The following is a 25,364-nucleotide window of genomic DNA, read 5'->3' as shown; positions in this document are numbered from 1 at the left end:
GAGTGGGGTACAGGGGTCAGGGATGAGGCAGGGGTCTCAAAAATACCCTTCATCACTGGAACCTTTCATTTTTAATCTAGCACTCTTGGTGTTTCAGAATACGTATTATTGGTAATCTTCAATACAGCTTTATTTTGATTAGGATTAGTCAAGATCCTGCTGCTCCTTGGAAGCTGGAGCTGGAACTCTTCTGTAGGCAACCTAGATTTAAGTCTTTCAGGAAAGTCTGTTGACCTAAACTCAGTGCCAATACATCTCTATCAAAACCAGTGGATTTGGCACAAATTAATGTTGGACCATTAGGCATGAATCTTAACGGGCATTCTCATTGTTCGGAGCCCTTTTGTCCCATTCTGCTTTGCAAGAGTGGGAGTCAGACAGCTCATACAACCACTGGGTCTGTGGCAAGCCTCTCTCTCTCTTTCTTTTTCTTTTCCCCAAGTGGATTACACTTTGCTTGTGATGAACTGGTCCTGTGAGGCTGGTACCACAGATCTAAATCATGGCTGGCTGGCCACAACATCACTCAGCCTAGTTTTGGAAGATTCATGCTGTTGTACCCAATTGCAAACCAGTTTCATTTAAGAAGCCAAATGTTTATTTAAACACTCTGTACTGTAAATTGTTATTGTTCAAAAATGATAAGACCACAATATACATTTAAAACACATTCTCAATGTCAGAATTAATTAGCTCTGCATATTCTGCGGGGACACGGGAATGGAAGGATTTAGTTTGATGAGTCTTGATAATTGATTAACACGGTTACAAGTCCCTGAGAAAAATGAAAAGCTACTCGTCTGGAAGCCTAATCAATCCTTCCGCCCACAATGAGGCTATTTATATTCCAAATGTAACACAGCAGACATTAATTAATTTTTCCCTTACTTTGAATTTTAATAAATATAAGATACTTTGAATTTTAATAAGTAGAAGTTACAGCTGAATAATTATTTAGAAGCATTTTGAACTTTTTTTTTTAACAAAATACTACAATATGTAATACCTGCAAGGTTGTAGATGCCACACAGTTTAGGGGCTCTCTCATCATGGCGTCAGGCTGCTGTGCGCTACACAACTGGTAAGCTTGCCCGTAATAGGCAGATTGGACACTTATTGTAGAATGCCGAGGACACTGCAGACTCAAACGATCACCATCACAGGCACACACAGTGTGGTTTTGCAGAAGTTTGGTTAGGTAACCTAGAAAATATTTAGCTGTGTTAAATTTAATGAGGATATATAACGCTTCCCCCTAATGTTAAAATGAAAACTGCAGTAATCTTTTCGGTTGATTAAAACAGGTTTACTGGTAGTTCAAGAAAATGACTTGGATCCAAACTTAGACATACTTACAGCAGACTCATTGAAATCAACAGGACTTAAGTTAATCATGACTAACTTATCTAACTGCTTTCAATTGGTCTGCTGTAAGTATTACTATGTGTGGATCCGCCTGCTGCCTTTACAAGCTACTGTAATTTTCAAGTAATGGAACAAATGGTAAGATGTCAAAGGAGATCAAATATTTATTAAAAAGTAACTAGGAGTTCGGGTCCAGATTCCTGTTCTGCTATAGATTTCATCTGTGGCCTTGGGAAAGTCATGAAAGGCTTTATCTCGTACATGGTTGTTGCATTTATTTTGTTTTATTTTATGTTTTCATCTTCTGTTGTATTGACTATGTATCCCTAGTGACCCCTGTTAGGCTTCATGAGGGCAAAGCACCGTGGCCTGAGTTACATGATCTACAGAAGACTACAGAATGTTTCTGTCTTAGTGCAGAGGATTGGATTACATGTTCTTCTGGTCCCTTGATAAGGGTCAGTGGGAGGAGAATGTTAAACGTGGTCATATTTATTAGCATATTAAATTAAAGTTCATTAATTGCAGAAATCAGTCCTCAGTAATTTTCCAATGGAGTTGCAAGCTTGAGGGTCAAGTGGAATGAAAAAAGCTCCACCGACTCCTGTTTGCCCAGTATTTCTGGCTATTACACGCTTATCCAAAAACATTAAGTGGAAGAATGTCCCCCTGAAATTAGAGGGACTGGTTTCTGCACTGTGACTGGGATTCACACAACTGTACAGAGTAGATGCACACAGACAGCCACACACTCTCCTTCCAAATCACCAGATGACTTCAAACCCTTCCCAATATATTTTTAAGGGTTCCAAACACACTTTATGAATCACTTTGAATACGTTTGAAATGTGTTATACAAATGCTAAATATTTTTTTGTCTGTCCTAAGAACATGGCTATCGGTTTCCTAGGCTGGCCCTGAATTCTAGTATTATAAAGAAGGAAGAATTTATTTTTGTTTTCTAAAGAGCTGTATGTTTGTTGCCCTAATTTGCTAGGTTTAAGTATCATCTCAAGGAATGCTGTGTTCCAATTTGTGTGCTAATCTACTCTAATGTTCCTATGAACATACCAGTAAAATTTAAAGGAGCACCCAGACTATCAGGGCAAAATGTGAATCAATTAACAAGCCCAAAAAGAGAGAGAGAGAGAGAGAGAGGGAGAGAGAGAGGTTATCTAAAGCCAAACAAATGCATGAAAAGACACATCCCAAATCAATATTTGCAAGTTTATAGTAATACTTACAATATATTTTTCAGTAATGGCAGCAAAAAGTATCATTCAGCTATTTATCGATACTATTTGTATGATATAACCTTTAAGGTGCATCATATCTTTGTTGCTGTTTTTTGGTTGCTCCTTTTCCCTAGATCCTAAAAGCCTTTCCCAACCTGGTCATGCTGGCTAGAAATGATAGGACTTGATCTGAGGGCACCAGGTTTGGGAAGGCTAAAACTATGACTCACCAAACCCATCCTTTTTCACAAGACCTTTTAAATTGGTAGGGAAAATAAAACAGAAGGACAGCACTTTTAGCATAGAATTCCCTGGTGCATAGCATTATACTGCATCCCTCCATCATCCCAGTGTAGTATGATTTCAAGGAAAGTAAAACTGGTCTCAAGACTTAGGCTGCAATCCTATACCCACTTACCTGGGTGTAAGCCCCATAGAACTCAATGGGACTTACATCTGAGTAGACATATATGGGATTGCACAGTTAGGGTAGTTACAGATGATCATTTAACCACACATTTTACCATACATCTGTAAAGTACCCTTCCACTTGGCAAGATGGCTAAGCTTCTCTCGGGTGAAAGAACTAGCCCTGAAGAAATCTGGTTGTTTGTACAGACATAGGGTTGGATCCAAATTTAGGCATGTGCAACTGGGCTGGACTTCCTCCTCCCCACAATAGTCCCTCCAGCACCCTGAAAATGCTATACAGAGCATTTGAAAATTGGGTGGAGGCAGCTTCTGTGAATCAACAGAAGGCAGAACCTGGATCCAATGCAAAGTAATTGGATATATTTCATGCCCAGTTTGAGTTTCTGGGGGGAGTAGGCAGAGCCAAAAAAAATGTAATTTACTCTGTTATTGGAAATAAAATCTGTGCAATATAGTTGCCACCTCTTGTCCAAAGGGCACTCAGGTGCTGTTAATTGTAATATCATCTTGTCAGGAAAAGGTTGGTAGGTGCAGTTTCTTCCATCACAGGAGCCCCCTTCAGAAGAACAAGCCCAACTATTTGTCTTTCTTGCCTCCTCCACTGGAATTAGGAGCAGAATCTATCACACATTAAATTATGCATGGCTCAGTATAAAGTCTGCAAGTAAAGCATATTCTCTTTAAGACACCGGTGTGTTGGCAGCATGGTTTAAAGGCAGCCCACTTAGAAGAGTATCTGTAAGTAGCATCCCCTCAGGACATTGAAGAATTTGGTCCTAAATCTGTGACAGATTAGGTTTCAAATTGTTTGGAACCAAAAGTTCCCATGTACAAAGCAGCCCAGTATTCCCTGGAGAATATTAGCTATGCAGACTTTTGAATGAGTTCCCGAGCATCTTAACTGCTACTTTGATCCTACAAATTCCTATTCCAGTATCTAAGCACTTTCCACCAACAATTACACTATTCAGTTCTAAAAATGGCTTTTAAAACAACCCCAAAATCTCTCCCATTGCTTCATGCATGCAGGTACCTTTTATTTATTTAATTTTAAAAATGCTGTGGGCTTGATAGGATTTCATCCCTCCAGGTGGCATTTAAAACATCAGTGATGTTATTACAATGCATCCATACTTGTACACAAAGGAGGATATAAATAGTCATGGGATTTGGCTGCTGCCCTTTGATAAGGAAAACTGGTGATGTACTGGTATGTGGATTGCTTAACTCAGGCACTGCACTCTGAGGAAACATTAATAGCTCATAGAATACTACACTTCAGGTCTCACGCTGCTCAGTCTCGCCTCTATATTTCATGCCCAGTTTGAGTTTCTGGGGGAAGTAGGCAGAGCCAAAAAAAGTCCCCTCTCTCATAGCCATGCACAAAAGAACTCAAAGTAATTGAAAGACATGTGTGTGTGTTGAATCTGCATAATCTATGCTGACTGCAATATCTTGTGTTTTCTTTTCTTTTTCCAGAATATTAAACTTTTTGGCAAAGTATGGGATGGAGAAGACAGGAAAAGATGGGAGTAGGAATGTGCTGATGGAAAGACTAGATTAGGAATTAGATGTTGTGTGGGGAGAATGAGAACTGTGCAGGATGCAGAAGTCCTATTTCCTGACTGTTGAAAAGTATACCCTAAATGCCTCTTTGGTTTCTGGCCCTGCACCTGCAGCATTTGTTCTCCACAGCAATCATGAGGGTTAGAAACTTCTTTAAGGGTGCAATCCTATGCATGTTTAGACAGAAAAAAAGTCCTACAATTCCCAGCATGCCCCAGTTGGCATGGTTGGCTGGAGGAATTCTGGGAGTTGTAGGACTTTTTTTCTGTCTAAACATGCATAGGGTTGTGCCCTAAAAAGTGCACACCAATATTGTCTGGAAGCAAAGTGTCAGATTCTATTTAGTGTGGCAGGTTGGAATACTGAATACATCAGATCTGGTCCACATCTTCTAGACTAAACTGAGGTTTCTGCTCCCAGAATCCTTAAGTTAAGTTCCTAAACTAAGGTCAATATGAGCTGTTGCTGTTCACTTCAATTAATGGGAAGCAGAGGATTCGCTTCTGGAGACCTCTTTCAGTTAGAACCTATAGCTATCTATACTTCTTCAGAAGTGCACAGGATAAACAAGCCTCAGCAGGAGCTCCTTTACTGAGAAATCTCAGATTTTCATTGACTTCAGGGATGGTGGTTCTTTTTAACATGAAGTCCTGGATGGACCGATCAGGTCCTCTCTCTTGTATCTGTATCTGCATGGACTGTTGGAAAGCTTTCTGTGCATACTGCCAAAGAGTTATTAGCCACATACACACCCCTCCACATGATTCAACGACAGCATCCAAGAAAAGGGCACTTCTAATTGGTAAAACCCTTCAGTCCTTTTCAAGCTGCCTTGCATCACCCATTATGCTAGTGCAGCTCTTTCAACTGCTATTTGGCAAGCCCAACCTCTAACGCCTCCCGCTGAGCTCATGAATGGACAAGTGGGACGTGAACTGCTATTCTTCCCTTTCCCCAGCTATTGGCCAAATCAAAACAGAGGTACAGGCAGCTCATTCAGAAGATCTCCCTTGGGCAGCTTCACTCTTGTGTGGCCATGCTAGGATTAGTGAAACTCTTGTTTTTTTTTGTCAGTTGCAAGGATCCCACTTTCAACAAAGCAAGGAGAAAGACGGTATATTGATAAACTGTGCTTGCAATGGGACCTTCTCAAGCTGGGGAGAGGTAACGAGTGGGGTACCGCAGGGCTCAGTCCTGGGCCCAGTGCTCTTCAACATTTTTATTAATGACTTGGAGGAGAAGGTGCAGGGAATGCTGATCAAATTTGCAGATGACACAAAATTGGGAGGGATAGCTAATACTTTGGAAGACAGAAACAAAATTCAAAGTGATCTGGATAGACTGGAGCGCTGGGCAGAAAACAACAGAATGGCATTTAATAGGGACAAATGCCAAGTTCTGCACCTAGGAAAAAGAAACCAAATGCACAGTTACAAGATGGGGGATACGTGGCTCAACCACACTACGAGCGAGAAGGATCTTGGAATTGTCGTCGATCACAAGCTGAATATGAGCCAACAATGTGATGTGGCTGCAAAAAAGGCAAATGCTATTTTGGGCTGCATTCATAGAAGCATCGCTTCCAAATCCCGGGAAGTACTAGTTCCCCTCTACTCAGCACTGGTTAGGCCTCATCTGGAGTACTGTGTCCAGTTCTGGGCACCACACTTTAAGAAGGATGCAGACAAGCTGGAGAGGGTTCAAAGGAGGGCAACAAAGATGATCAGGGGACTGGAAACAAAGCCCTATGAAGAGAGACTGAAAGAACTGGGCATGTTTAGCCTTGAGAAGAGAAGACTGAGGGGAGATATGATAGCACTCTTCAAGTACGTGAAAGGTTGTCACAGAGAAGAAGGCCAGGATCTCTTCTTGATCATCCCAGAGTGCAGGACACGGAATAATGGGCTCAAGTTACAGGAAGCCAGATTCCGGCTGAACATCAGGAAAAACTTCCTGAGTGTCAGAGCAATACGGCAATGGAACCAATTACCTGGGGAGGTGGTGGGCTCTCCCACACTGGAGGCCTTTAAGACGAGGCTGGACAGCCATTTGTCAGGGATGCTCTGACTTGGATTCCTGCATTGAGCAGGGGGTTGGACTCGATGGCCTTGTAGGCCCCTTCCAACCCTACTATTCTATGATTCTATGATTCTATGATTCTATTCCCCGCTAAAAACAAAACAGAACAGAACAAGAGAGAAATAGCCTTAATGGACACTTTACTGCCAGAAGGCTTTAAATACTTATATTTGACATTGTGAGGTGCTCCTCAGAGGGCTGTCAGAATCTCTCTCCACCGTGCAATGAATACCCCAACAGCTATAACCCAACAAGAAAAATGCTGTGCAGATTTCCAAATGCTACTATTCCATGGGCCTCAATCCTAAGCATGCTTACTTGAAAGTAAATCCCAGTAAAGTTACTTCTAAATAAAGATGTTTAGGGCTGGAGTGTTTGATTTTAATCACAATACTATTGGACCCTTTGTGTTGGAAAGCAAGGAAAAGACACAATACAGGGGATAAATTAAAGGTTTTATGTTCTCAAAATAACTTTTGAGTGGCAAATTAGATGCCTGCTGCAGTCTTTAGCTACATGGATCAATTTTGTCCATCAGCAAAGAACTATCACAATACCATGCATTATGCAGTAAATAATCAGCACAAACATTTGTACCATTTAGTGACAGGTTGCTTTTACAGAAAGCAAGCGTTACACAGCCTTTTATTTTTAGGGCCTGAAGATGAACATTACCAAGCAGAGAGAATTACATAGGTTTTAATTATACTGGGTGAAATGCCTCACTCCATTTTGTGTAGTAAACACAGTCTATTTATCATCTATTTTTAATGACAAGCCAATCTATTTCAGATTAAAATAGACTGAAAGGTCACATGGATTGTTAGCCAGGCTCCTAAAAGTTTCATATATCAAGTCCTTCCAATTTTTTCCAAAAATTGAGCCAAGTGCCATTGAAAAATTCATGACAAGATCAGAAGAGAGGATGAGGTAAGCAATAGTCTATAGATTGGCATTTACAATGCATCATTAACTTGCAGGTGTTGGCAGGATTATCTCACACCACTTAAAACTCCATAGATGAATTTCAAAAAGCACCAGCCAACTAGCAATGCTTCTTTCCCTAGGAAGGTAGGAAGCTGTCTTATACCGAGTCAGAGCATTGGCCCATCTAGCTTAGTAGTGACTACAGTAACTGGCAGCAGCTCTCCAAAGATTCAGAAAGTGCAGTTAAGCCACTATTTATTTATTTTTACCAAATCATGCATCAATCTTGCCATGGACATGCAGTGATAATGCTGAAACATTTCCTGATATTCGATTTATTTATTCATTCATTCAAAACATTTCTTGGCTGTCTTTCAGGGCAGAAGCCTTCCCAAGGCAGCTTACAGCAATAAAATACATAAAACAGTTAAAATGTTAAAAATGATAACATAAAAACAATAAAACAACAATAAAAGCCAAAAATAAAACCAGCAACAATGATAACAGCAGTAACAGCAACAATAGCAGTCAGATTACGAGAAGGCCAAGGTAATGGCAGCTTGTTCCAAAGGTGTGGGGCCACTGCAGAGAAGGCCCTCTCACTTCTGATCACCCACCTGACTGATCTCACAGGTGGGCAAATGAGAAGGAGCCTCTCTATCTGATCTTAAAGTACAGGCAGGTTGATACGGGTGAAAACGGTCCTAAAAGTAACTTGGTCCCAAACTCTTTAAAGCCTTAAAAGTCAAAACCAGCACTTTGAATTGGGCTCAGAAACACACCAGTAACCAGTGCAGCTGGTGCAGCATAGGCATTATGTGATCAAATCACCTTGCCCCCACCAATACTCGGGCAGCCGCATTCTACACCAGCTGGAGTTTCTGAACCCTCTTCAAAGGCAGCCCCACATATAGTGCATTACAGTATCCAGCCTGGACATGACTAGTACATGGATAACCAAGGCAAGGTCCATCCTCTCCAGATAGGGTCACAGTTGGCATAGCAGCCTAAGCTGGTAAAAAGCACTCCTGGACACTGCAGCCACCTGGGCTTCCCCAGTTAGCTCAGAATCCAGGACTCCTGCCAGACTGTTCACTTGGTCTTTCAGGGGGAGTGCAACCCCATCTAAGACCAGTTGTAAACCTCCATCCTAGGTAGCTGGTTTCTGAACCCACAGCACCTCCATCTAGTCTGGATTAAGTTTCAGCTTGTTCACCCTCATCCATCCCAAAACAGCCTCCAGACACTGGTTCAAGAGTTCCACAGCCTCCCTGAGATGTGCGGATGGAAACGAGAGGTACAGCTGAGTACCATCTGCATACTGATGACATTTCAGCCCAAACCTCCTGATGACTTCCCCCAGTGGTTTCATGTAGATGTTAAAAAGCATGGGGGACAAAGAGAGAGCCTTGCAGAACCGCACAGGTTAATGGCCATGGGGTGGAACAGAAGTCCCCCAGCACCACCTTCTGAGACCGCTCCTCCAGAAAGGACTGGGACCACTTTAAAACTGTGCCTTTCAAGCCCAATCCAGATAAACGATCCATAAAGATACCATGGTCAATGGTATCGAAAGCTGCTGAGAGGTCCAGAAGAACCAACAGGGTTGCACCCATTCATTCCCCGGTGTAAGTCATCAACCAGGGTGACCAAGGCTATTTCCATCCCATAACCAGGCCTGAAACCTGATTGGAATGGATCTAAGTAATCAGTTTAATCCAAAACGGCTTGGAGTTGTGAGGCCACCACATGTGCCAGCACCTTGCCCAAGAATGGAAAATTTGACACAGAGCAATAATTATCTGGAACCATAGGATCTAAATTTGGTTTCTTCAGCAAGGGCCTCACCACAGCTTCTTTCAAAGCTGGGGGGACCTCGCCGTCCCTCAAGGAGGCATTTACCACCTCAGAGGTCCAGATATCCAGCCCAGCTCTGGTAGATTCGACAAGCCAGGATGGACAAGGTTCTAAAGGGCAAGTAGTAGGCCTCAGTCCTTCAAGCAGTTTGTCCACATCCACAGTTTGCACAAGCCGAAACGTATCCATAACATGACTAGATGGTGCACCAGCCCTGTCCCTATCAGACACTGTCAAAACAATGGCATCCAAGTCAGCATGAATACGAGCAATTTTATCTACAAAGTGTCTGGCAAATTGTTCACAGCAGGTCTTTGAGGGTTCAAGTTCTTGTGTTCCAAGGCCTATGCTCAAGAGGCCTTTAACCACACAAAAGAGATCTGCTGGATGACACTGAGCAGAAGTAACATTGGCAGAGAAGTATGATTTCTTCACCACCATCACGCCACAGAATAAGATCACAAGTGAATTCTTACCTGTGTTCGATTGTATTTGTTCAGAGTCTTCCACCATTTGCGCTCTAAACGTTGACACAGTCATTTCATCACCTTCAGCTCCTCAGAATACCAAAGAGCTGATACGGTTCTACGACTAGGTCAAGGACATTTGGGAGCGATCATATCGTTAGCCCAGGTCATCTCCTCATTCCAAGCAGTGACCAGGACCGCCGGTTAAGCCTGCAAGAAAATCCCCAAGAGACCTCAAAATCCATCTGAATTCATCAGTCTCTGGGAGTGGATCATCAAATTTGGTCCCCCACCCCCGCAGAGGTTTGTTGTTGTTGTTGTTCAGTCGTTCAGTCGTGTCCGACTCTTTGTGACCCCATGGCCCATAGCACGCCAGGCCTTCCTGTCCTGTGCTCTCTCCCGGAGCGTGCTCAAGTTCATATTCATTGCACTGGTGATGCTATCTGGCCATCTCATCCTCTGCCGTCCCCTTCTCCTTTTGCCTTCAGTCTTTCCCAGCATCAGGGTCTAGGGGGCCTGAAGGTCAAAACTGGTCAGATAATGATCTGTCCATGCCAAAGGAGTCACTACTGGTTCCCCCACCCGCAGATCATTTTCTCCCAATCCAGCACAGAAAATCAGGTCCAAAGTGTGTCCTGCCACATGTGTTGGGCAAGATATTATTTGAGAAAGACCCATGGTTGACATGGTGGCCAAGAAATCCTGAGCCACTCCTGACAAAGTAGCCTCGGCATGAATGTTAAAGTCCACGAAGACCATAAGCTTTGGGGTCCTCAACATCACGCTCAAGAACACCTCATTCAGCTCAGGCAGGGAGACTGCTGGGCAGCAGAGTGGGCGGTATGATATGGATTCACCCCCACAGCTACTCCTGTTCTGAAATAAACAAGTTTTAATTTGTATACTTTTTTGCTTATAAACAAATATTATCTACATCAAGAGAATGTTTCCAGTGGTGATTCTAACATTCCAATAGAATAAGATGACAAATTCAGATTGAACATACATACATACATGAAAAACACAAACCAATGCAATATTAAATCTTATAACAACTCTTTGAATAAATATTCATGCAAGTGGCTCAATAGAAAATGTTTAAAAATGCAAGATAATGTATCTGAAAAATCATTTGAGATCCATCACTGACCTAATATTAACACCACACGTTAATAAATCAAAAATACATTTACAATATGTGCAAATTGCATGGGGCATAAATATGATCATATGTACCTGTTTTATGGATATACCATAACTGAAACCTAGATATTTGTTCTGCTTATGGCATAAGATCACACATTGGCCTGGTTTGCACATAACGACAACGCAGAGTTGGGTTGAGTAGGAACCCACAGTTTGTTGCTGGGTTGTGAACTCTGGATTGTTAATGGTTTACAACCTATAGTTAAACCATAGTGCAGAGTTCACACATAACAACAACCCATGATTCAACCTCAACCCATATTTAACCTGTACTCCGGGTTGTCGTTACGTGCAAACCAGGTCACTGACTTCCTGAGGAAACTGCAATCCATTGACAATCTCCCAGAAAACACCATCCTACAACACAGACACCAGACCTGTGGCAGACCCCAGATGCCAACCCTGTCCCCATGAATAAGGAGTTGGCATGCTCTATACAGTCTAATCAATGCAAAGTTATCCTAGCTTCCATATGAACTATTTCTGCAAATTTAAAATTGAGGCTGATTCAAGAAAAATCGATATTTCCTGTGTATTGGACATCACAGAGGCAAGTTAAGAAGAAGCTAGCTAGCTCTGCCAGATGCTCGTGCTGTAATGAGGACAGTGCTTCATTGAGGCATATGATGTGGACATGTCCTGTAGTGGCTTCTTTTTGGTTGGAAGTCATTGCTCATATAAATCTTGTCCTTGAAAAATCTGTGATAATAGTGGATGTCCATGGACTTTTAAATTACATCCCTGTGATGTGGGGATTAACAGATGGACTACAAAACTGGATAATGAAAGGCCTTACAGCTGTAGAGAGACTTATACTTCAAACTTGGAATGATAAACACCCACCACAGTGGACTGAAGATCTTACTGCTCTTGCTACATTTGAACGTATCTCCTACAGCCATCAATTTCAGATGAATGCTTAATTAAATATATGAACTGCTTATATTAATGTATATATTTGAAATGAAAGTGTTAAATTCTTTCCCCCATCCCTTCCTTCCTTCCTTTCTCTCTCAAGGGTGACGTAAATGATTACTGTGTATAAATCTGTTTTATGATATGGTCTCCCTCCCCTTTTTTGTTGTTGCTGTTATTGTTGCATTTGCAAACAGAAGCTTTTTAAAAAACCCTCTGTCCTGAACATTTCAGCCTCCCAGGACATTCTTGTCACTGACCTTAAAGTAGCCATTCTGTAGCGAAGAAACTTCAAAGGGAGATTATAATAAGAGATGGCTGGTTTACCATTCATCAAGAGATTCAGTTCTGTCTCCTGTGCCTTGAATTGTGATAAAGGTTTTTTGTTTTTGTTTAAATCACATGTGGTAATTTGGCATACCCAATGCCAGGATGTTTTCATTATCAGCAACAACTGTTTTCTGAGTGGCTGCTGTTAAGTGCCATTTTGAGTGCCCTTTTCTTGGTAGAAATCAAATACATAACCTTTTTTTTCTCTGACCTCACTGTTTAGAATGACTGTTTACAACCATGTGTGTGTGTGTGTGTGTGTGTGTGTATGTGTGTATGTATATATATATATATATATATATATATATTCCTTCATAGTGGCAAAAAGCAGTGCAATGGAGGGAGCAATCCTATGGCCGCTAGACAGTGGCTAGCCATGGCTAGACAGCCATAGGATATGTTGTTTTCCGGGAACTGACCTTGGAGTCTGCACTCTGAGATTGGTTCCTGGAAAACTGACCTCCCCCCACGTCTATGCTGCCTCTGGGGCAGCACGGAGAAGCCCCGTCCTCCGCACTCGCAAGAGGAGCACAGAGCGGCTGAAAAGGGATGGGGCTGGGGGCGTTCCGGGGTGGCGAGAGTGGATCTGCCTGTACGACCCATCCAATGTGTTGTACAGCAGCCTCCTCTCCCGTTCCCCCCCCAGCTGCTTCTTCTGCCTTTCTTTGGATAGGTGGTCGCCTCTGAGTTCGAAGGCAGCTGCCTTTCTAGATGGGATGGCGCCCTAAGGTACTGTAGCACTTGCCGAGGTCTCTGTGTGCCTTCTAACAGTTCCACTGTATCATCAGTTGATATCACCTTTCTTGAACTGGGTCAGGAGTTGTGACCAAAGTGGACCATTGAAACCCATTTTTCCTCTCCCAACCCCAATCTGCAGGATTTGGGTCCTTTGGATATCACTGAAATATCTTTTCCCATACATGTTATCCCTGACAGATTGCACATACTATGTGTTGTTTTAGAGCTGCCTGAGCTAGTGGGATCTTCTCCAGGGACTGTGACCTTCTTGAAAACAGATGCTGCTTTGCCCCATTGACTTTTCCCAATCCATTGGTTTTCTCATACATTAGTACTACAAACCTTTCAAGTAGCACCATGGTATCATCAGGGATATATGTCGGGGCCTCTGCCACTGTCAAGAATGCAGCTGGAAATATGTTCCATGTGTCCGAAACTAGTGTTTTGCATTTCCCAGCAAAGAATGGGCCCATGCACTTGACAATGTCCTGTGCCAAATGAAGAAGTGATGGGACTCAAGCACTGGTATGCTAGCCATAGAAGACACTCGCCTGGAAGTTTGCATGTAGGGTTCGGGGTGGCCCAAAACTTACTATTGGGTATACATTCCCAGCTCCTTACTAATTTCTGCATATGTTGGGTATTATTTGCATGGGGAAACCATGCCTGAAAGTGTCTTGTACCCCAACAAAGCTTTGAGCAAGATTTGAAGCTGTCATGTCTCATAGAGGCCAGCCATTCTCCAGAAGGTTGGGCTATATGACTTGGGGTGGCACAAAGCTTTGTTTGGGATGCACCCCCAGCTTCTTACCCATTTATGTATATTTGACTATTATTGGTATTGTGGTAGTATGCTTGATAGTGTCTGGCACCCAAAACACTGGGCTGGAAGTGATGCTGTGGCAACTCATAGAGGATGCTGTATGGGAGGTGTGGCTGACCATACAAAGCATTCTGGGTCTTGCATTCAGCCCTGCTGTGGTTGCCTTATGCAGGTCACTTCACCTTGCTGCACAGCTGGACTGGCCCAGGGTGAGATTTATATAAATTGTGTTCACACACAAAACTAGGTGATTACTGCTGGTCTACCACCTATTTTGCATATCTTAGGGTATATAGCCCCTTCATGGATCACTGCCTTGTTGTGGCGAAGGGGCTTGCATAACTCAGTGAAGCCATAAGCTATGCCGTGCAGGGCCACCCAAGATGGACAGGTCATGGCAGAGAGTTCTGACAAAATGTGGTCCACTGGAGAAGGAAATGGCAACCCACTCCAGTATTCTTGCCAAGAAAACCCCATGGAACGTATCACAAGGCTAAAAGAGATGACGCCGGAAGATGAGCCCCTCAGGTCGGAAGGTGTCCAATATGCTACTGGGGAAGAGCAGAGGGTATTTCCAAGTAGCGCCAGAAAGAGTGAAGCGGCTGGGCCAAAGCCGAAAGGACACTCAGCTGTGGATGTGTCTGGTGGTGAAAAGAAAATCCGATGCTGTAAAGAACAATACTGTTTAGGAACCTGGAATGTCAGATCAATGAATCAAGGTAAGCTGGAGGTGGTCAAACATGAGATGGCAAGATTGAACGTCGACATCTTGGGAATCAGCGAACTAAAATGGACAGGCATGGGCGAATTTAATTCAGGTGACCATCATATCTACTATTGTGGGCAAGAATCCCTTAGAAGAAATGGAGTAGCACTCATAGTCAACAAAAGGGTGGGAAAAACAGTACTGGGGTACAATCTTAAAAATGATAGAATGATCTCAGTACGAATCCAAGGCAAACCATTCAACATCACAGTAATTCAAGTCTATGCCCCAACCACTGAGGCCGAAGAAGCTGAGGTTGATCGGTTCTATGAAGACCTACAACACCTTCTAGAACTAACATCAAAAAAAGATGTCCTCTTCATCATAGGGGATTGGAATGCTAAAGTAGGAAGTCAAGAAATCACCGGGATAACAGGCAGGCATGGCCTTGGTGTACAAAATGAAGCAGGACAAAAGCTAATAGAGTTTTGCCAAGAGAACATGCTGATCATAGCAAACACTCTTTTCCAACAGCACAAGAGGCGACTCTACACATGGACGTCACCAGATGGTCAATATCGAAATCAGATTGATTATGTCCTTTGCAGCCAAAGATGGAGAAGCTCCATACAGTCAGTAAAAACAAGACCTGGAGCTGACTGTGGCTCAGATCATGAGCTTCTTATCGCAAAATTTCGGCTGAAATTGAAGAACATCGGGAAAACCACTAAACCATTCCGGTATGACCTCAATCATATCCCTTATGAATATACAGTGGAGGTGAGGAATAGATTTCAGGGATTAGATCTGATAGACAGAGTGCCTGAGGAACTATGAACGGAGGTCCGTAACATTGTTCAGGAGGCAGCAACGAAATCCATCCCAAAGAAAAAGAAATGCAAGAAAGCAAAGTGGCTGTCTGATGAGGCTTTACAAGTAGCTGAGGAAAGAAGGGAAGTGAAAAGCAAGGGAGAAAGGGGAAGATATACCCAACTGAATGCAGAGTTCCAGAGAATAGCAAGGAGAGACAAGTAGGCCTTCTTAAATGAACAATGCAAAGAAATCGAGGAAAACAATAGAATGGGAAAGACTAGAGATCTCTTCAAGAAAATTGGAGATCTCAAGGGAACGTTTTGTGCAAAGACGGGCATGATAAAGGACAAAGAAGGCAGGGACCTAACAGAAGCAGATGAGATTAAGAAGAGGTGGCAAGAATACACAGAAGAACTATACAGGAAAGATCTGAATGTCCCTGATAGCCATGATAGTGCGGTCACTGAACTTGAGCCGGACATCCTCGAGAGTGAAGTCAAGTGGGCCTTAGGAAGCATTAGTAACAACAAAGCTAGCGGAGATGACAGTATTCCAGCCGAGCTATTTAAAATCCTAAAAGATGATGCTGTTAAAGTGCTGCACTCAATATGCCAACAAATCTGGAACACTCAACAGTAGCCACAAGACTGGAAAAGGTCAGTTTACATTCCAATTCCAAAGAAGGGCAACGCCAAAGAGTGTTCAAACTACCGCACCATTGCGCTCATTTCACATGCCAGCAAGGTGATGCTCAAAATCCTACAAGCTAGGCTTCAGCAGTATGCGAACCGAGAACTACCAGAAGTACAAGCTGGGTTTCGAAGAGGCAGAGGAACTAGAGATCAAATCGCCAACATTCGCTGGCTCATGGAGAAAGCAAGAGAATTCCAGAAAAACGTCTATTTCTGCTTCATTGACTACGCTAAAGCCTTTGATTGTGTGGATCACAACAAACTGTGGCAAATTCTGAAAGTGATGGGAGTACCAGACCACCTTACCTGTCTCCTGAGAAACCTGTACGAGGGTCAAGAAGCAACAGTAAGAACCAGACATGGAACAACCGATTGGTTCAAAATTGGGAAAGGAGTACGACAAGGCTGCATATTGTCACCCTGCTTATTTAACTTATATGCAGAGTACATCATGAGAAATGCCGGGTTGGATGAATCAGAGGTCGGAATTAAGATTGCTGGGAGAATTATCAACAACCTCCGATATGCAGACGATACCACCCTAATGGCAGAAAACGAAGAGGATCTAAAGAGCCTCTTGTTGAGCGTGAAAGAGGAGAGTGAAAAAGCTGGTTTGAAACTCAACATTAAAAAAACTAAGATCATGGCATCTGGCCCCATCACTTCCTGGCATATAGAAGGGGAAGAAATGGAAGCAGTGACAGATTTTACTTTCTTGGGCTCCAAGATCACCGCAGACGGTGACTGTAGCCATGAAATTAAAAGACGCTTGCTCCTTGGGAGGAAAGCTATGGCCAACCTAGACAGCATAGTAAGAAGCAGAGACATCACCTTGCCGACAAAGGTCCGTCTAATCAAAGCTATGGTTTTCCCAGTAGTAATGTATGGCTGTGAGAGCTGGACTATAAGGAAGGCTGAGCGCCGAAGAATTGATGCTTTCGAACTGTGGTGCTGGAGAAGACTCTTACGAGTCCCCTGGACTGCAAGGAGGTCAAATCAGTCCATCCTAAAGGAAATCAACCCTGAGTGCTCATTGGAAGGACAGATCCTGAAGCTGAAGCCACCTATTTTGGCCACCTAATGCGAAGAGAAAACTCCCTGGAAAAGACCCTGATGCTGGGAAAGACTGAAGGCCAAAGGAGAAGGGGACGGCAGAGGATGAGATGGCTAGATAGCATCACGGATGCAATGAGTATGAACTTGAGCACGCTCCGGGAGAGAGCGCAGGAAAGGAAGGCCTGGCGTGCTATGGTCCATGGGGTCATGAAGAGTCGGACACGACTGAACGACTGAACAACAACAAGGGTATATAGACCTTTCTAAAAATCATGTTCAGCATTACTCATCACATATGGTAAGAATTTATGTCCTGACTCACAGGTGAGAAGACAGAATAACACATTTGTTAGTTTCCTGGCCCTTGGGGGCATTGTTCACTGGAATCCATTTCAAAAAATGTTTAGTCAATGTGTAAGTTTTATACTTTAAACCCCAGTTGCACAATGTTAAGCTTAGGTGTTCCACTATACCTCGAGATGTTGGGGATTGAACCTGTGATCTTTTGCATGCAAAGCATAGTGGTAGTGCTCTACCACTATGGCCTTTCCTTTAAGGCAAGGGTAGATAACCTGGTACCCTCCAGATGTTGTGGATTACAACTCCCCAAACCCCTAGCCAGCAAGGCCAATCATCAGGGATTCTGGGACCTGTAGTCCAAAACATCTGGAGAACTCCTTTGTATGGAAACAGTGACAATAAATCCTCACAAGCCAAATCAATATGGCAACCTAACAGACATGTGATCCCACCAAGAATTATTCTCCTTGTTGTTACTGGAGAAATTTCCACTGTACCCAGTGACTTTCCGAACACATACCCCCATATTGGTACTATCTCAGGCCCTCAGTTTCCCATACCTAATCATTTAGAGTAGGACTCTGGTAAATACCTTCATGTTTTCTAATTGCACCTAGGGCATGACGGATTCTGCACTTCTCTTGAACAAAACAAAAAGTAAAGCCCAGCAGAAAAGAATAAATCTTTCAAGGCCAAGTCTCTTATTGTCTATATTGGTGTAGGACCAGGGTGACACTCAGGTCCTTATTCTTTCTCCACTTTGTTCTGTGCAGATGACCAAATAGATGGTCATCTGCAATGCAGCAGTAGCTGCTTGTAAACTCCCCACATGGAAACTGCAACCTTGGAAAGAGCTTATCATCTGTTGTGTCTGGCCACATGGTGAGATGAGCTTCACTGCCTCATATTTGTAATTTCAAAAAATGGGCTCTGTCGGTTCACTGATGAGGTTTCTCCTGTTATGTGCAACTTAGAAGAAAGAGCAGGATCTAAATTAACAGTGCAAAAATATAATTTGCTTCCAAACTCTCAGTGGCCCAGTTCACACGATCAAAACAAGCTTGTGGCTTGTTGTGAGCCTACAACAGCCATGAGTTATTTGAGGGTTGTTTAACCCCAACAAGCCATGCCACCCAGGTTTGAATGACACAATAAGCTGTGGCTGGGCACTGATTATACAAATCGTGCCTGGCACGCGCCATAGCTCACAACAAGCCACTGCAGCTTGTTTTGATCATGCGAACTGGATCAGTATCTACCACTATTCTGCATCCCCTTGATCAAGGGTGAACAGTGACCCTCCAAATTTTGTTGGACTACAATTCCCATTTCCCTGATCATTGGCTGGGGCTGATGGGAGTTCAAGTCCAACAATATCTAGAGAGCCAAAGATTCTACCCCTTGCAGAGTTAATATAAAACAGTGCTCAGCCAGTCCACACAGCAATCTTTGTCCATACCACTGTTTCCCCCGAGTCCCATATTATCTGATCAGTGTTACTCTTTTTTTGGTCAGACTTTTTTATATTCCCCATTCCCTCTGTTCCACAACCTTAGCCAAGAACAGGCACACAAAGCTAACTCTTATCTTCTTTTTTCTGTTTTCACTGTGGATTGTAAACATTACTCAAATTCTTGCAGTGTGGGTTGGCATGCACATTCTCAGAGTGGCAACAGGAGGGGCAGCATTGCCACACAGGGGAAAGCACTCATATACAATAGCCTTCTTTTCAAATATAGGCATTTTGCCAGTACTTGGCATTGTCTTAACCCTTTGTGATGAGGAGACAGAGGTCTAGTTTTCAGGTGCAATCAACAGAATGCCTAGTTCTGAAATATCTGTTCATGGGCTGAGCAGCAACGCAGATAACAAAGGTTTTGGTCTTAGTTCAGAATCAAGAGCCTTAGTCCAGAAAAGAATTATGCACATGTGGCCGTGGCCAAAAAACAATGTGGCCGCACCAGAACTTTGTGTGATTTTTTGCCACAACAGCTTCTACTAACAAAGAGATAAACAGTTGTTCGTTTTTCATATGCAAGTGATGTCTGTTTTCATCAGTCAGAACTGCTGTGGTGAAAACCCTTTAAAAAACCTGTGCATATTGGAACTGCAGTCTATAGTGTATAATTTCTCTATAAGCACATTATTTTTGTTCATCACATATAATATGCCTTGTGGATTACTTTTACTTTACCTGGTTGAAAGCTCTCAATTCCAAGGTCAAGTGTATGTATATGTGCTGAAGCAAAGATAACTCTGAATTACACCACTATTGAACCTGAGCCAAGAACAAAACCCTTTGTTCATGTTGGGAACATAGAGTTGGATCCAGACTTCGTAATACATAGAACAGACCCACTGAAATCAATAGGAATTGAGATAGTCACAACTAACTTAAGTCCCACTAATTCCAATGGGTCTACTCTAAGTATGACTAAGTCTGGATCTAATCCATAGAGTAGTCACTTTCCCCACAATATGATACTACTAAGACCTCTTTGGTAGTGGGAGAATCTACAACACTGAAAAGACAATATATAATTTTAAAATTATAAAATTAATTTGCCCTACAGTATAAAATTCAACATGGAAAATATTTTAGTTAAATTATATGAACTGTTATCAGTCATTACATTCTTTCATACTCCGCCGAAGTATAAGGCTTGGCAAACTCGACATGCAAGCTGTTGTCATGGTAGAAAACCCTTGTGAATTTCAAAGGAACAGCCTAGTACATCTCTAGAGGGAGATCTTCACGACAACAGAATGAGAAGTACATTGGAGTATTACCCGGACTTTCATGGAATCGGCTTTGGTTTGTCAGGGACACACAAAGCAAGATAAGCCAAGTGTAGCATACCTTTAAAAACTGATTTTCAGAGCTTCCAGGTGGAGTGGAGGGAGTAGAACTGAACATCATCAAACTGGCAGGGGCTGCTCAACCAGCGAGAGAGGCTTGTTTCCCATCCTTGCCCAAGCTCCCCGCTGCTACTACATTATGAATGGAGAGCAACTAATTTTCCCTGTGTGTGCAGATTTCCCTGAAGAAACCAAAAAACCCATTTCTCCAGTGCAGCATCTGAAAGCTCCTGAGAGCCCCCCGCTCCAATTTTGCTACATCCCAGCAATCTGTAGAGTTATTGCTCCCACCCCATTTTTCCCCATGAGTGCACTTTTGCCTATTGCTTCCAACACCTCCTTCCAACCCCCCTTTCTCCCTTTCTCCTTCTCCCTCCTAGCAATGAGAAGCTCCCATAAACCCAAAAGATAAAGCAAGATAAAGGGGAGAAGACACTTTACATAACAACAGAGAAACTACAGAACATCAAAGAAGCACAACATCACAATAGCAATTTAAGAGAGCATCTGGAGAAGCAAAAGCACTTTAGGGTGAGTTGCTAAAGTTAGCCTTTAACCCTTTCACTGCAAAGGAGCGAGATTTATTCCCTATTTCTGAGTAAACATGCACAGAAGGAGGGATATGTTAAAAATTAAAAGCAGGCTGAATGAGTGTCCCCACTACTGTGGTAATGCAAGGGGTCACTGCTGCGCTCCTGGGGATTCTCTCAATGGGAAAAACTACTTCAGTTGGGGAAACAAGAGGGAATGAGGCATCATTGCCAGGTCACAGAGGCACGCCCAGGATTTAATGTGCGGGGGTGGTGGGAGGACACATGGCACATTGTGGTAAAACTGCCAGGGAGCTGCTTTCAATAAAAAAAGTCAGAGTAAAAGGAGTTTCAGAAAATGCAGCTTTTCAAGAGGGAAGCAGCTGGTTGGCAGCAGATTGGTGATGCTGTCATCAGTCTTGAAGGAACTCCCATCTGCTCTAACTTCGCACTAAATCACTCATGAAGACAGCCCCTAGGCCACTCACTACATGACCAGATTATCATGTCGGTCAAATGGCCTCTGTTAAAATCTCTTTGTATGGTTCCCTATCATTGCCTCTTGGCATTTTCACTAGACTAGTTTTAGTTGGAATCAGAACATTATGTATTGTTCTATATTCCATTCTGTTCCTTCCCTTACTTTCCTTGTAGAACTATTTTCATGCCACACTAATAAAAATGAATAATAATAATTGTGATTATTAACCTCACTGATACTGCCCATGTTGGCTAACAGTTAGTTAGCTTTTGTTTTCGACATTCATTTTAACAGTGCTCCTCAAACCGCACTCTGGGAAGCAAAGCTTGCAAAGTCAGTCCCAACTGGTATATGTGTGTAGGTTCTATTCATTTCAATGAGTCCGGTTTGATATTTTAATAGATGAAGAAATCTTAAGCTTGAGTCATCTTTCCTGGTCAATCGCGTCACTTAAAAAGCAGGATTTATACCATCCAAAGAATGCTAAAATACTTGAAATGAGATTACTACTTTTTATACGGGTTCAAGTTAGGGATTCGTAGTATACATCAATCTGAAATTTCTTGCCAACTAATAAACACATCTGAGTTGTATAGAATTACCCTAGCCCTGTAGAATGCTGGATTTCAATGTTCAAGGTTTGTTTTTGAGATCTATATAACTGAGCCAAAATGGAGATCCCCTTTTTGTGAAACATTTTTGCCCCCATGAAAGGGGGGCTGTTTCAGCAGTATGGGCAAACATTTTAATCTCCTTTAAAGTGGCTACAAATGAGGGGAACAGATTGCTATTCTGTAGTGAAAGCTGACTTTCCCCCTCCCCCAGGAAATCACTGGTATCTTAGAGAAAAGTTTGCACCCTCTGCAATGGCATCTTTTGCTATGAAAAACAAACCCCACAAAAATTCAGCACAACCCTGCTACATCCACCTATGTATTTCAGTCTGAGGTACCATACTACAGAAGATACCATACCTGGAATTCATGCACATCTACTCTATGGAACAAATGGAAAGAAAGGTCCCTAGAAGAAAGGACTGAGTAACATTTTAGAACCAAGGAAATTAGTCTCAGATACCTATAATGAGATGTCCCGCAACTTTACAGTCTGAACTGGCTTCCTATGTTCTTCTTGGCACAATTCAAGGTGCTGGTTTTGACCTATCAACTCCCTTAGCACCTTTGTCTCCATGTACTTGAGACAGCTTTCTCTCATGCTCTAGTATGATTTACAAAAGAGCCTTCTCGAGTCTGGGAAGATGTGCAAATTCCCTTTTCCCAACATTAAAAATACAGTAGAAAGCAGAAATATGATCAATACATTTATAAATTAATTTTGCTATCATAATATGAGAAATAGCTTGGGGTAAATAGATATGTGTACATTTGTCATGCATGATTGTGCACACACTTTTTTTCCTAAATGTGATATATTAGTGTAGGAAACAGTTGTGTAAGAAGTGGTTCTAAGCCAAACCAGCAACTTGAAACCCATATAACTCAGTCGTTACTCCAATGTGTTCAGTTCTTTAGGTAAATTTGCAATAACGTTGCATCAAAAGTGAGAAATATCAGAGAAATACAAACTGGGTTTAATGAACTGGGTCTTTTTTACGTAGGTATTAGAATCATATATTTGAAAGAGACCTCGAAGATCAACTACTTCTCCCCCTGCCCTGTTCAATATAGGCCCTGCAATACAGGATGCAGCTACAGCATCTAGCCTCTGCTTACATACCTCTAGCGAAGGATATTCCACTACCTCCAAAGGCTGTCTGTTCCACCACTGAACAGCTCTCACCGTTAGGAAGTTTCTCTTCATGTTTAGCAGAAATCTATTTCTCTGAAATGTCTACCTGTTGGTTCTAGTGCTGCCCTCAGGAGCAACAGAGAGCAAGTCTGCTCTGTCTTCTGCATGACAGCCTTTCAGATATTTGAGGGCTGCTATCATGTCTCCCCTTAGTCTTCTCTTCTCCAGGATAAACATACCCAGCTCTTTCAACTGTTCCTGATAGGACTTGGTTTCCAGACCCCTCACCATCCTGGTTGCTGCTCTCTGGAAGCACTCTGGTTCATCAGTGTTCTTCTTAAAATGTGACTGCCAGAACTGGAAAGAGTACTCTAAATGCAGCCTAGTGCAGAATAGAGCATTACTATTACTTCCTGTGACCTGGATACTAAGCGTCTGTTAATGCAGCCTAAGACTGCATCAGCCTTTTTAGCAGCCATATTACATTGCTGGCTTATATTCAGCTTGTGATCCACTAAGGTTACAATCCTATGGGTTGCACCCTGGGTACTCGTAAGCCTCAAACTCGGAGGCTTACAAGTATCCTATGCTAACAGAGGCGCTCTACATTTAAGTTAGATGGGCATCTAGCAGAGGCTTCAGGGAGGGGGAGGAGAGGAGGCTGGGGCAGTCAGGTTTTCTTGTATGGTTGCTGATCCAATCTCCCCCCTTCCCACCTCAAGGAATGCCCCCCTTTCCCCATCTCTGCACTCTGTTTTCCAAGCACAGAGAGGTAGCTGGCACAGTTCTCTCCACACCAGCTCTGAGGAGGATGGTGTGGGGACCGCAGTTTCCTGGCTCCATGGTCGAAGCCCTGTTTCCAGCCTCGCAGCCAGGAAACTGAACAATCCTATGTCCCCTCAGATGCTGTCTAGGGAACATAGGATTGCTCCCTAAGACACCTAAGTCCTTTTCACATATACTGCTGCCAAGTCAGGTCTATCATTTCATTCTAAATTGCACATAGCCAAGCACATAGCTCAGTGGTAGAACTACGTTTCAATGCAGATAGATTCAGGTACAACTCCTGGCATCTCTAGAAACAAGGATCTAAGGCAGCAGGGCTTAGAAAGACAACTGCCTGAGATCGTAGAGAGGCACTGTCAAAGTAAACAGTACTGTGCTATACAGACCAGTGGTCAAATTCAGCATAAAGCAACTCCAAGTTTATACATTACTCTGGCCGTAGTGATGCTGCTGAAAGTGACATCCCATAATGAGCTGCCCAGCCTTAAATTGTAATGTACAGAAGATCTTTCTACACATGTATGGCCATTATTATATTATGAGTCTCCTGGCTAACATTTCAGGTTCTTAGAGGCTGCAGGCAGCATCACGGAGATTGAAAATGTGATGGCAGCTAACTGCACAGTAAGTAATCTTATATCTTACTACTTTAGGGAGGAAGAACTCACCATTAGCATACAGTTTGCAATGGTAACCCTACTGCCAGAGCAGCATGTGCCACAGCTCTGAGATGAATGTATTCCCATGGAACAAATGGGCTGCTGAAATGTATGCGAGTTGTAGAACAGCATTTGTAGTGCTTGATGTGACTAATACACCCAGTTCAACAAACAAACCTCATTTAAAGTGCAATACAGGTCATGTTTACTCACAGGTGAGACCCACTAATTTCAGTGGGACACTCTCGGGTAAGTGCAAACAGGACTGCAGCTTTAACATAGTACTAAGTATTAAGCCCCCTTCATGGATCACTGCCTTGTTGTGGTGAAGGGGCTTGCGTAATTCAGTGAAGCCATAAGCTATGCTGTGCAGGGCCACCCAAGATGGACAGGTCATGGTGGAGAGTTGTGACAAAATGTGGTCCACTGGAGAAGGAAATGGCAACCCACTCCAGTATTCTTGCCAAGAAAACCCCATGGAACGTATCACAAGGCTAAAAGATATGACGCTGGAAGATGAGCCCCTCAGGTTGGAAGGTGTCCAATATAATACTGGGGAGGAGCAGAGGGAATTTCCAAGTAGTGCCAGAAAGAGTGAAGCAGCTGGGCCAAAGCCGAAAGGTCATTCAGCTGTGGATGTGTCTGGTGGTGAAAAGAAAGTCCAATGCTGTAAAGAACAATATTGTTTAGGAACCTGGAATGTCAGATCAATGAATCAAGGTAAGCTGGAGGTGGTCAAACATGAGATGGCAAGATTGAACATCGACACCTTGGGAATCAGCGAACTAAAATG

The 25,364-nt window shown here is 42.9% G+C and overlaps 1 protein-coding gene across 2 annotated transcripts in view; it reads right to left on the bottom strand.

Annotated features, from left to right (window-relative positions):
- The window catches only part of EVA1C (eva-1 homolog C), an 84,652-nt gene that overhangs the window by 43,003 nt on the left and 16,285 nt on the right, over positions 1-25,364 (bottom strand). Inside the window, exons 2-3 of one of the 2 annotated variants that reach the window (XM_084843624.1) lie at positions 9,938-10,138; positions 1,007-1,203 (exon numbers count right to left, since the gene is read on the bottom strand). In XM_084843624.1, the coding sequence (XP_084699750.1) occupies positions 1,007-1,203; positions 9,938-10,001 (261 nt within the window). In that variant the 5' untranslated portion in view covers positions 10,002-10,138. The remainder of the gene's footprint in view (positions 1-1,006; positions 1,204-9,937; positions 10,139-25,364) is intronic. The other variant, XM_084843623.1, reaches the window with a different exon arrangement.

The sequence above is a fragment of the Heloderma suspectum genome, chromosome 3 (assembly GCF_057233095.1).
Source record: "Heloderma suspectum isolate Gila_16-S chromosome 3, 16-S_ref, whole genome shotgun sequence".
NCBI lineage: Eukaryota > Metazoa > Chordata > Lepidosauria > Squamata > Helodermatidae > Heloderma > Heloderma suspectum.
The sequence above is the reverse complement of the archived record's forward strand: the minus strand, read 5'-3'. Positions and strand labels throughout refer to the sequence as shown.